General features: G+C 40.2%; 1 protein-coding gene across 11 annotated transcripts in view; it reads right to left on the bottom strand.

Annotated features, from left to right (window-relative positions):
• The window catches only part of LOC129763534 (cGMP-specific 3',5'-cyclic phosphodiesterase), a 242,650-nt gene that overhangs the window by 93,136 nt on the left and 136,598 nt on the right, over positions 1-12,916 (bottom strand). For all 11 annotated transcript variants that reach the window (XM_055762699.1, XM_055762693.1, XM_055762695.1 and 8 more), the window contains one exon: positions 12,137-12,389. In XM_055762699.1, the coding sequence (XP_055618674.1) occupies positions 12,137-12,389 (253 nt within the window). The remainder of the gene's footprint in view (positions 1-12,136; positions 12,390-12,916) is intronic.

Genomic DNA, 12,916 nt, shown 5'->3' with positions numbered 1-12,916 from the left:
CCACTGCAGCAAGTCGGCGTTTCCGCGCTTTCAGTGTTTTAGTCTTTAGTTGTTTCTCTAGACAGCGAGCAGTGCATGTTAATGCTGAAAGTTGATTTGAAAACGTTGCCTACAATTGCTAGGTTGCCATCGAAACGAACATTATGTAGGGGAAGTGGGGGCAAATTGGTCATGGGGGGCAAAGTGGTCACCTGCTTGTTTGGTAGTATAACTATTGACTGTAGATGCCGTATTGATAGTCACCTTATGTTTGAGGAATTTAATGACTTTTGAGTCACTCTGTACTTCAGTAGAGTTATTGCATGTCAAAACACAAATAAAAACAGAAATTACTCTCTCGATAGCCATTCGGCCGTAGTTCTGTGCGCATGGTATCTAAGGAATTTCTCGTGAAATTTAGTTTATTCAATCTGATATGTTGGACAAATCATCAGTTTAGACGACTGTTCACATATTCTAGGAGAGGTGAACAGATATTTTGTTTAATCTCGGTGATTAAGTAGCATACACATTATTTTCGTGTTTGGGGGCAAAGTGGTCATAGGTGAATAACAAATTACAATACTCTGTTTACTAAAGCTGATATACCGCATCACATTCTGCTCTTGAAGAATATCCTTTGTGGCTCTGACCCTGGATAAATATGCCACTCCAACTAAGCCAAGTCTCATTATGTGGAACGTTATGTGTTTCTTACTACGCGTTTGTATGCAAGAGAAAATTTAAATTGAGACTCTAGGTGAATAGGCCAAGCTCATTTCATGCATGTACCTACTATAACAAATATGATTTGAACAAATTTGGACGAAAAAAACTCATAAATCTATCCCATTTCGTTTGATATGAGCGGGTGGCCACTTTGTCCCCACTAGGTGACCACTTTACCTCCAAGCAAAACAAAAGTTCGATAGTTCACTTTTTTTTTAACAATGAAAAGTGTACTATTTTTATAGTAAAAGCCGTTTGCTATCTTGAAGAACAATGAGTTGAACTATAATATTCTTCGAGAAACGGGAATTAAATCGGTATGTGGGCGCTGGAAATGGACATATTCCTTAGGGTGACCACTATGCCCCCACTTCCCCTACTTGAAATTTTGACGACGATGTAGACTGGCACGATATTTTTGGGCGTGAACAATATCGAATCGGTATCGTGTGCTTGTTTCCATCTTCTTCTTGGGTAGCACTAACGTTCCCAGTGGAACTGTTGCCTTCTAAACATAGATATTTCTAGCGTAATTTTTGTTAGAAGTACCTAGTTGAGATTTCTGTGCCGGATAAACACGCCTTAAATGTACTCTGGAGTGGCAAGCTTTAGACTACGCGCGATCACAGTGCAAGTCGGAGGAAATTTCTTTGACGAAAAATCCCCCGGCCAGAGCAGGAATCGAATCTGAACCCCCGGTATGATAATGTGGGACGCTAACCACTTGGCCACGGGAGCACACCAAATTCCGTGTTTTCATTCCCGAAGTATTATAGTTGCGGAATTCACCCTTCCCGTCCCGTTGATTTCAAACCAACAGTGCCAAATCAGAAAACAGGTCACGTTTTTATAGGATAAAGTTAATGTTAATATTTAGCTATTTTCACTGTGAACGAATTTTCATGATTTGCATATAAATTGAATCGGAAATTCTCTAAGATTTGTTTGATATGCTATACATTACAATTCGCTAATCTCTAAACGGTTTAAATTCATTAAAACTGGAAGAACTTCCTTTTTTCCCATACATTTGTTCTGTCGATTTGTGTGCTAACCCCAACCGTATATCGAATGCTTATAACTCGAACATTTCTTAACAGATCGGAATGATGTTTGCATCAAGTGATAGGAAATATTTCTGCGCGTCTATCACAATTAATAAAATGTTATTTTTCATTAGATGAACAATTGAATAACTGTAAAATTTCAAACGTTATCTAAACGGGTGTAATATTACGGAATATTACCAAAGAACTAAATTTTGCCATTAAAAGTGCACACGAAGAGTATTATAGAAGGGTCGAAACAAAAGTCAAATCATGTCCGAAGAAATTCTTTAATTACGTAAAGTCTAAGCTCAAAAGCAATAACTTTCCATCGCAGATGCATCTCGATGAAGATGTAGGGAATTCTTCGAACGAAATTTGTAATCTCTTTGCAAATTTCTTTCAGGCAGTATATACCACATTTTCCGAAGAAAATCGCGATCGGGACTACTTTTCATTTTTACCGGAATATCCAAATGACATATCGGTAAACTATCTTTCACAACAAGAAATATGCCATGCATTAAAGAAATTAGATGGAACGAAAAGACCAGGACCTGACGGAATAGCACCTGTATTTCTGAAGAACCTGGCTGAGGAACTCACCCTTCCCTTACATTGCATTTTCAATATGTCACTTCAAACTGGAATATTCCCAGAAAAATGGAAACAATCTTTTTTGGTACCTATCTTTGAATCAGGCGCTAAATCTGACGTACGTAATTATCGTGCAATTGCCATTATCTCTTGCATTCCTGAACTATTCGAAGCAATAGTGAATAAAATCCAAGCACTAAAGGAACGCCGTAAATTTTCAATGCTTTCTTTTGTTAATGATTTATTTTCGCAACGAGTACAATCAGCTGAATTACTAGAAAAATTAAATTTCTATGTACCTGGGCGTCAACTAAGAACACGCAATTTGTTTTTAACCAAAACATCCAGAACAAATTATGCAAACAACGCTCCTATCAATCGCATGATGCGTATATACAATCAGCACTGCGAATTAATTGACACACAATGAATAAAAAACAGCTAAAAAGAAACGTGTACCGTAGGAATAACATTTAACTTAAGAAAACATTGTAACATTAATATATAAGTATGTAGTCTACATTTGTTTGACGAAAATGAATAAATAAATAAATAAACGCCATAACTGCCAAGGGTTGATTGGCCCGATTTACGGTTTCCCCAACACAGACTTCAAAATCGATGTAACTGTGGAAATCCGCTTTGCAAATATACATGCATGTCGGGGGTATTTTTGTTCCCACCGTGCGGTGTTTTTCTCTAACACGGACTTCAAACTCAATGTGCCTGAGGGAATCCGCTTCGTCAAAACATGCAAGTCGCGGGTATTTATTTCCCGCTGAGCAGGTTTCCCTAACACGGACTTCAAAATTAACGTGCCTGGGGGAATCCGCTTTGCAAATACATGCAAGTCGGGGGTAATTTTTGGTGTTGAGTACTTTTGTACTGAGAAGCATGGGAAATGCAATGCATTTTTTTGCCCACGCTCCTTTGATTTGAAGTCTGTGTTAGGGAAACACGTTTTTTTATCTGTATCATAGTGATTTTCAACTCATTTGGCTGGTTCGTCACTTTTACTTCGATTTTTGGAAGAATGTCGGGAGTGAGAATTGAACTCGTGACCTTCAGCGTGAGAGGCATGGATGTTACCACTACGCCAGATCGCCTCCGAAACACGTTTTAGTCGAAACCAAAATGCCTCAGACTTGCATGTATTTGCAATGCCGATTTCCCCCAGGCACCTTTGTTTTGAAATCTTTGTTAGGGAACACATTTCGGTGGGAACAAAAGCTCCCCCTACTTTCATGTATTTGCAATGCCGATTTCTTCAACGCTGCTTGGTTTTGAAATCCGTGTTTGGGAACACATTTCAGTGAGAACAAAAGCTCTCCCTACTTTCATGTATTTGCAATGCCTATTTCCCTAAGGCTGCTTGGTTTTGAAGTCTGTGTTGGAGAAACCGTAGATCGGGCCAATCAAAACGAGGCAGTTAGGGCGTTTAGATAACGCTGAACATTTTACAGTTATTTAATTGTTTATCTAATGAAAAATAACATTTTATAAATCGCGATAGATGCGTAGAAATATTCCATATCAATTGATGCAAACATCTTTCCGATCCAATAAAAAATGTTCGAGTTATAAGCATTCGAAATCTTTCATTTTTCTCTGCATGTTCTGTGTTCAAGTTTTCATTTTACCCCCCATATGTTCTGGTTAGACGTAGTCCCACGTCAAAAAAGATGTTCTATTAGGTCCCTGTAATTTGGAATTTTCGGAAGCTGCCGACAAGCCGGTTGGCGAAGAAAGAAGAACCTCAAGATTTTGCCATAAAATATTATTTCATTATTGCTATAATATATTTTTGACTGTACTACGCAACTATATGAATAATCCCAGCAAAATAAAAAAAAATCGAGGGGTTGTATCCGAGACACGACCCCTCAGGACGTAGAACTACGCAATCTTTTGACGTAGGACTACGTCTTTCATTTCTATACCGGGGTGTAAAATCAAAGTTTCGAAAACGAAAGCGTTACGCCGGAGACCGAGATTTTGAGCGTTAATAGCTCCTAAACAACTGAACGAAATGGTATGATAAACACTTCATTCGAAAGATAAAATGTCTACGCGTTCTATACTTGTTACTTTCTGATCCTAAAACTTGTTTCAATAGTCTTAAAATTGTTTTCAAAACAGGCTCTTGAAATCACCAATCGATATATAAGCGAGCGCCGCTCGGAAATCCACTCAGTTCTAATTGAACAGCGATTGGAGCATGTTGTCACTGTTGTGGTGAAGCTCTTCGTATCATGAAAGCGCGGATGAACGGTGTCACCAAGAGCCTGTTTGTGCACCTTAGGCCAGAAGGGAATCCATCAGTAGGAGAGTGATGCCACAAACGGTTCCTCGGGAAGATCTCGAAGCAGCCGCTACACACACACACACACACACACATACACGCGCGGAATTCTTTCCGTTTGGATGCCATTCAGCATCGAGAAAGATCTGGGAAATAATCTGCCAGTTCCTCTGGGAATTTAAAAATACATTCATGTGAAAGAGTTTATTTGGATGTTTTCTATCCATGTAACACTGTGACCAAATATGTTTCAATCAAGTGCTATTAACGGATGGTTATCGAGTTAGCATTAACCACTGGTGGGCTTCCAGTATCGAGGAAAATGTGGAAATATCTAATCGTTACTGAAAATAATCTGCCAGTTCCTCTGGGAATTTAAAATAACATTCATGTGAAAGAGTTTATTTTAATGTTTTCTATCCATGTAACACTGTGACCAAATACATTTGGTTTTGTGATTTTTCAATTAACAGAATAGCTTCTGAAGATTATTCTTCCCCATTAGTAGGACATTTCCGTATCCAATATTGTATGCGCCCGCAATCGATTATTGTTCAGTCGCCGAAAGTTCCGAGCTCAGAGAGTTCATTCCCCTCTAGTTTGCCTTCCAAGTTGCCATCGTAAACCACGCCTTCTCTCGATTCAATCACGCACAAAAAGCATACTTAAGCGATATTCTGGTGGTGAGAAGCATTCATTTTTTGTGAGGACATCGACAAAACAACATCGTTGCTGAGGGTGCTGGACGTCGAAGGATCGAGATCTGCCCTGAAACGCAAGCAATTTGTTTGATCCTGTAAGGGAGCACAGAGAAGCCGATCCTTCAGGAGAAGAGAAAGTGACCATCGAAGCAGCCGCTACACACACACATACACGCACGGAATTCTTTCCGTTTGGATGCCATTCAGCATCTAGAAAGATCCGGAAAATAATCTGCCAGTTCCTCTGGGGATTTAAAAATACATTCACGTGAAAGAGTTTATTTGAATGTTTTCTATCCATGTAACACTGTGACCAAATATGTTTCAATCAAGTGCTAATGACAGATGGTTATCGAGTTAGCATAAACCACTGGTGGGCTTCCAGTATCGAGGAAAATGTGGAAATATCTAATCGTTACTGAAAATAATCTGCCAGTTCCTCTGGGAATTTAAAAATACATTCATGTGAAGGAGTTTATTTCAATGTTTTCTATCCATGTAACACTGTGACCAAATACATTTGGTTTTGTGATTTTTCAATCAATCGCAATTAACAGGATAGCTTCTGAAGATTATTCTTCCCCATCAGTAGGATATTTCCGTATCCAATATTGGATGCATAAAACCTTGTGCCTCCAACGTAACGCTCTCGTTTTCGAAGTCCCTCAAATATTCATTCATTCAGAATGAACTCATATTTAACAAATGATCTCTAAATCAACGATAGTCCTACGTCACCCTTGCGGTTATACCATAGATATAACCCACTTCCTGTTTTTTTTTTAATTTGTTGGTTTATCATTTCGGATATCATTTGCGAATACGTCGAAATATCATAACTAACTCTTTACTAAAAAAATCCGGGGACCCTGAAAAGGTTTAATGGCTTGCGTCGTTTTGTAGAATCATTTCGAGAAGCAAAGATTCTTTCTTGCCTTTGCGAGAACAATACACTTATTGGTCATATTGCGCAATTTGTTTCTTTATATCAATGCACGCATTGCAGTATTTAACGAGAGGAATCTTTCGTGCATCGCCATTCAACAAGCATCAAACACGCGTCTAACAGATGCACACAGTTGCAGCGATAAAAATAAAACATCGCGAGAAAGACCGTTTATGAAAAATCGTTTCTCGACACTCGATCAAAACCGTCAACAAATCTAGGAACTTGTTGCATAAGAACAGAGCCGATGCACAGGAGATCAAATACGAATGGCAACTAAAAATATCGAAAGTGTGCTATTCACGTGTACAGGAAATGAACAAGTTCTAAGTTTTGCGCAAAGAAAACAAGTAACATGAACGAAGCCGAGCACTGATGGCTAGAAGCGACCTAAAATCATTTGCACTCTTCTCTTTTTTCGCCTACTTTGCAATGGCTCGAATGGTTGTGTTAATTTCAATGTTAGATCCACTTCAAGTAAAATATTCGCTAGCGTTCATAGCTCGAGGGGAAATATAAAACACAAAACGAGCAGAATAAGCGACCTTTGTTGTTTCAGGCACAGAAAGATTCTGAAAATTTCCCTCAGAGGAGATGCAACACTTATACTCTAGCGACAGCTCACATAATATGCAAGGGTGGAGTTTACTTCGCAAACATTCTCTTTTCGCTATCCCCCTTCGTTGTTTCTAGCTGCTGCATAATTTGCTCGTTATTGACAGCTCTGTTCGGGAAAGCATGCAAATGGACAGAAATGTATGAGGAAATTGGAACGCTTCCAATTTTCATCAATTTAAACCATAAACAGACTGTGGGATTGTAATGTTTAGCATATAAAATAAATCTTGGAAAATTTCCGATTCGACTGGTATGCGAATCGTTAAGATCCGTTCGCAGCAAAAATATTTATCAACGTTAACTTTATTTCATAAAAACAGGAAGTGGGTTATATCTATGGTATAACCGCAAGGGTGACGTAGGACTATCGTTGATTTAGAGATCATTTGTTTGAAGTTGAATCTAAATCCATCCTGAATGAATGAATAAATAAATATTTGGGTGACTTCAAAAACGAGAGTGTTACTTTGAAGACTCAAGGTTTTATGCATCCAATATTGGATACAAAAAACCTTGTTCTGAAGAATAATCTTCAGAAGCTTTCCTGTTAACTGCACTTGATTGACAAATCACAAAACCAAATGTATGTGGTCGCAGTATTATATGGATAGAAAACATTAAAATAAACTCGCTTGAATGTAATTTCCAATTCTAAGGGGAACTGGCAGATTATTTTTCAGCAACGATCATTTCTTTCCAGGTTTCCTCTCGATAACCAGCAAACGAAAAGAGTTGCGCGCGTGTATGTGTGTGTGTGTGGCGGCTGCTTCTATGTCTTCCCGAGGAACCGTATTTCGATGCTGATACTCTCTTGGTCACTTTCTCTTCTAATTCTGATCGATCGGCTTTTCTGCGCTCCCTCACAGTTAAAACAAACTGATTGCATTTCAGGTCAGGTCAAGCCAGGTAATGAATACCTCGATCCCTCGCCGTTCAGCTCGTTCAGTAACGATGTTGTCTTGTCGATGTCCTCAGGCGTCATGCACAAATTACGTAACGCAAAAATCCGGATTTTGAACCTCCCCCCCCCCCCTTTCGTAACGCAATTTCCTATCTCTAATAAACAGCTAATTACACTTGATTGAAAAATTACGAAATCAAATGTATTTGGTCGCTGTGTTCGCCATATAATTAGAAAACATTAAAATAAACTCTTTCGCATGGATGTATTCTTCAATTCCCAGGGAACTGGCAGATTATTTTTCAGCAACGATTAGATCTTTCCGGAATTTTCTCGATGCTGTATGGCATCCAAACGAAAATTCTCGTTTCAGTTTGGCCTGCAAAAAACTTTTCTGAACTCTAATCCATCAAATTTGGAGCCCTGAAAAGGGCCGTTGATTATATGCTAAGCTAATATAGCACCCTCTCCTTGGATTCGACGGGCCAGCTGAATGTCCTTGGGCATGATGTGACGCGTTTTACGTGGATAGCACACAAATTTGTATCTTCGAATAAGCCTCCTGCAGCGTCATAACCGCGGAACTTTGGAAGCGCAAGTCGGTTTTGAAGTCCTGAGCAATTCCACGATCCAAAAGCTGCAAAGGTAGCTTGCGGATCAGCAATTCGGTCGACTTCCGATAGCGATGAATTTCACGCAAAGTTCCCGGTCGATAGCGATGTGGCTTCTTCACCTATCCTGCGGCTGGTGCGCTTATCCGAGCTGCTTTCGTGTGACTTACCACTGAAAGACTAACTAGCTATCTGCTTGGTCCCAAACAAACGAGTCGTCACGGTGCGAGAGTAGAGTAAGAAATGAACGAAAGCAAAGGAAGCGTCATTTTATAACCTGTTTTCGAAGCTATCATTAAGTTATTGAAACAATTTTCCGACTCAATAAATAGCAATCATATAACTCTTGGACATTTTATCTTTTGTATGAAATGATTATCACTGTTCCGTTGATCCGAAGCAGAATGAATCACGCTTGAAGAAGGAATGGATTTTATCTTGGAATTTACTCAGCAAAAATAATGCCCTTTCCCAACACTTAAAAACGACAAACGGTAAACAGTTTCATCAAAGTGATTTCTTCGATATGGGGATATATTCACTACATCATGTCATGTATTTCATATTCTTCATAATGAAATCCATATCCATGGCACCTATCGGTATTGAATTATCATCGACACCACGATTTTCGCTAAATGCTCCTTTCAGTTCGGCCTGTAAAAAACTTTTCTGAACTCTAATCCATCAAATTTGGAGCCCTGAAAAGGGCTGTTGATTATATGCTAAGCTAATATAGCACGCTCTCCTCGGATACGATGGGCAAGCTGGATGTCCTTGGGCATGATGTGACGCGTTTTGCATGGATAGCACACAAATTGGTATCTTCGAATAAGCCTCCTGCAGCGTCATAACCGCGGAACTTTGGAAGCGCAAGTCGGTTTTGAAGTCCTGAGCAATTCCACGAACCAAATGCTGCAAAGGTAGCTTGCGGATCAGCAATTCGGTCGACTTCTGATAGCAACGAATTTCATGCGAAGTTCCCGGTCGATAGCGATGTGGCTTCTTCACGCTTCCTGCGGCTGGTGCGCTTATCCGAGCTGCTTTCGTGGTGCCTTACCGCCGAAGGACTAACGAGCTGTCTGCTTAGTCCCGATGAAACAAGTCCTCACGGTGCGAAAGTAGAGTAAGAAATGAACGAAAGCAAGGGAAGTGTCATTTTATAAAACATAAAAGAATCGAATGTAATGTAATGTAATGTAATGTAAACCCAACCCTCTTTATTATATAAGCTTACTGTATACTCACGAATATAATAAGGGTGGGATTTAGATTCTATACTTTTATGGTTTATAAAATGACGCTTCCTTTGCTTTCGTTCATTTCTTACTCTACTCTCGCACCGTGACGACTCGTTTGTTTGGGACCAAGCAGATAGCTAGTTAGTCTTTCAGTGGTAAGGCACACGAAAGCAGCTCGGATAAGCGCACCAGCCGCAGGATAGGTGAAGAAGCCACATCGCTATCGACCGGGAACTTTGCGTGAAATTCATCGCTATCAGAAGTCGACCGAATTGCTGATCCGCAAGCTACCTTTGCAGCATTTGGTTCGTGGAATTGCTCAGGACTTCAAAACCGACTTGCGCTTCCAAAGTTCCGCGGTTATGACGCTGCAGGAGGCTTATTCGAAGATACCAATTTGTGTGCTATCCATGCAAAACGCGTCACATCATGCCCAAGGACATCCAGCTTGCCCATCGTATCCGAGGAGAGCGTGCTATATTAGCTTAGCATATAATCAACGGCCCTTTTCAGGGCTCCAAATTTGATGGATTAGAGTACAGAAAAGTTTTTTACAGGCCGAACTGAAAGGAGCATTTAGCGAAAATCGTGGTTTCGATAATAATTCGTTACCGATAGGTGCCATGGATATGGATTTCTTATTGAAGAATATGAAATACATGACATGATGTAGTGAATATATCCGAATAAATCACTTTGGTGAAACTGCATTATAAAATTATTTGTGTACGAATGCCGCAATCGATAGTCGACTCTAATTTGCGCTGGGTAATTTCCTCGGAGGACTCGATTCCTCCTTTGAACATTAATAATCTCTTTCTGGCAAAACGATGTGGTATGAATCACATTATTTGAATGATAGAATGAAGAAGTTTTCTGCCACTTTCCTTCAACCTCCAAACGTATCTTTCTGCCGTTTGTCGTTTTCGCGTTCGCTAATCCTTTCTCACAACACCCATTTCTCGTTTGAGAAATTGTTGAGTAAACATTGTTTGCCAGTGCGCGTAGAGCGGGAATTCCTAAAGATTCATTGCACCTCTAATAAATTACCAAAAGACGTGGTCTTACGTTGATCACACTTGATTGAAAAAATCCAAAACGAAATGTATTTGGTCGCAGCATTATATGAGTAGAAAGCAAATAATCGCTCGAAAATGGCTTGATTTTCGCGATGTGAAACATTTTCCGTTTTTCATGTTATGCATCCAATATTGGATACGAAAATTTCCACTGATGGGGAAAAAAAATATTCAGAAGCTTTCCTGTTAATTGCGATTGATTGAAAAATAACAAAACCAAATGTATTTGGTTGCAGTGTTATATGGATAGAAAACATTAAAATAAACTCTTTCGCATGAATGTATTTTTCAATTCCCAGGGGAACAGATTATTTTTCAGCAACGATGATAGCAACGAGAATTCCGCGCGTGTATGTGTGTGTGTGGCGGCTGCTCCGATGTTTCAAGCGGAACCGTGGCATCACTCTCCTCCTGATGGATTCCCTTTTGGCCTTAGGTGCACAAACAGGCTCTTGGTGACACCGTTCATCAGCGTTTTCATGATAAACGAAATTAGCTCCACAACAACAGCGACAACATGCTCCAATCGCTGTTCAATCATAACTGAGTGGGTTTACGAGCGGCGTTCGCTTATATACCGATTGGTGATTTCAATAGCCTGTTTTGAAAGCAATTTTAAGACTATTGAAACAAGTTTTTGGATGAAAAACTAACAAGTATATGACGCGTAGACATTTTATCTTTCAAATGAAGTATTTATCATACCATTTCGTTCAGTTGTTTAAGAGCTATTAACGCTCAAAATCTCGGTCTCCAGCGTAACGCTTTCGTTCTCGAAACTTTGGTTTTACACCCCGGTATAGAAATGAGAGACGTAGTCCTACGTCAAAACGTGACCTGTTTTCTGATTTGGCACCCTTAATGTAAGACGTAGTCTCACGTCAAAAAACAATCTAGGAGCAATAATTTAGTTCATTTTCTCCAAATCCAGGTAGGGCACCGATGCGGAACAACACAACCAAAAAAAAATAGCTTAGCGTATATAGCTTGCGTGTACGGTGTCAGCTATAAAATAGGGAAGAAAAATTGCTTGACATTAGCTAGCGAGCGGGAGGAATGTAATGTGGCCCATTCATACATTGACGGCAACCGTTCCAGCTGTGATGGACGGCACACGCAAAACGGAAACAACATCGCCCCAAATAATGATTAATTGGCTCTTTGGGTCGTTTTCACGCACGGATAGACGGCAAACGTTCATTGGGACAGGGTGTATTAAGGGACAGCCAGGCAACCATTGTGAATACCCACATGTGAATCGCAAAAAAAAACTTCTGGTTGAAGAGAATAACTGGGGTGGAAAGGACAATGAACATATACTTGATTATTTATACACGTCTCGAGACGAGCCGAGGTCAACCTGTTAGCACTATCCATAATACTCACGCGTATTTTGTGTGACGTCGAATAATTTCGCCACCAGATATTTCCCGTTCGGGGGTCCTTTGACTAGGAAAAGAGAGCCGCGATCCGCATGGGTCAGCAGGCTAACGTTGACTAGAATCTTGTGGCACAGGACGTCGATGTCCAGCTCGTTGGCCACATCCCGAATCAGTTCCATGAACAGCTCGCCCTCATCCATTTCGGCAAGGTGGCTGCGGTTCGAGATGGAACCGCGGGAGGTGGGTGAAATGCATTTCTGAAAAAAAGGTAAACAGTATAGTAGGATTATTAAGAAAGGTTGATACTTGTAAGGGAACGGTAGGACGCTTTTCCATGTTATGAAAATTCCGCTCCGAATCTATTATTTTTCATGGCTACGGACTAAGGCCACCCCCAGCGGAAACGTGTCTAGAAAACCAAGAAAGATTCGCAAAATCCGTTTCACTAACGTTTTCCCGAAGGACAGGTAACTCTTTAAACCCCGATTAGGGGTTTTTTAGTATCATTGAGGCATCCATTTGCTCGACCGACATTCCGGAGCCCTCCTAGAATTCTGGAATTTGTCGAAAAATTCTGCTCACTAGACATAATAAAAGTCACCTCTTGTGAATGGCCCAGCTCATGTTTCCAAATTATTGCAATCATTCCAAGCTTTTTCATTCGACGAAACTAGAGTCGATGTTTGTGTCCTTTGACTCCCCTCTTCCCGCCTTCGGCATATCTCTTGGGGGGGTCGTGGTTGTGGGTGAGCAATGCCTTTCAACATCGCTCCCTGGACCACTG

The sequence above is a fragment of the Toxorhynchites rutilus genome, chromosome 1 (genome assembly GCF_029784135.1).
Source record: "Toxorhynchites rutilus septentrionalis strain SRP chromosome 1, ASM2978413v1, whole genome shotgun sequence".
Classification (NCBI taxonomy): Eukaryota; Metazoa; Arthropoda; class Insecta; order Diptera; family Culicidae; genus Toxorhynchites; species Toxorhynchites rutilus.
The sequence above is the reverse complement of the archived record's forward strand: the minus strand, read 5'-3'. Positions and strand labels throughout refer to the sequence as shown.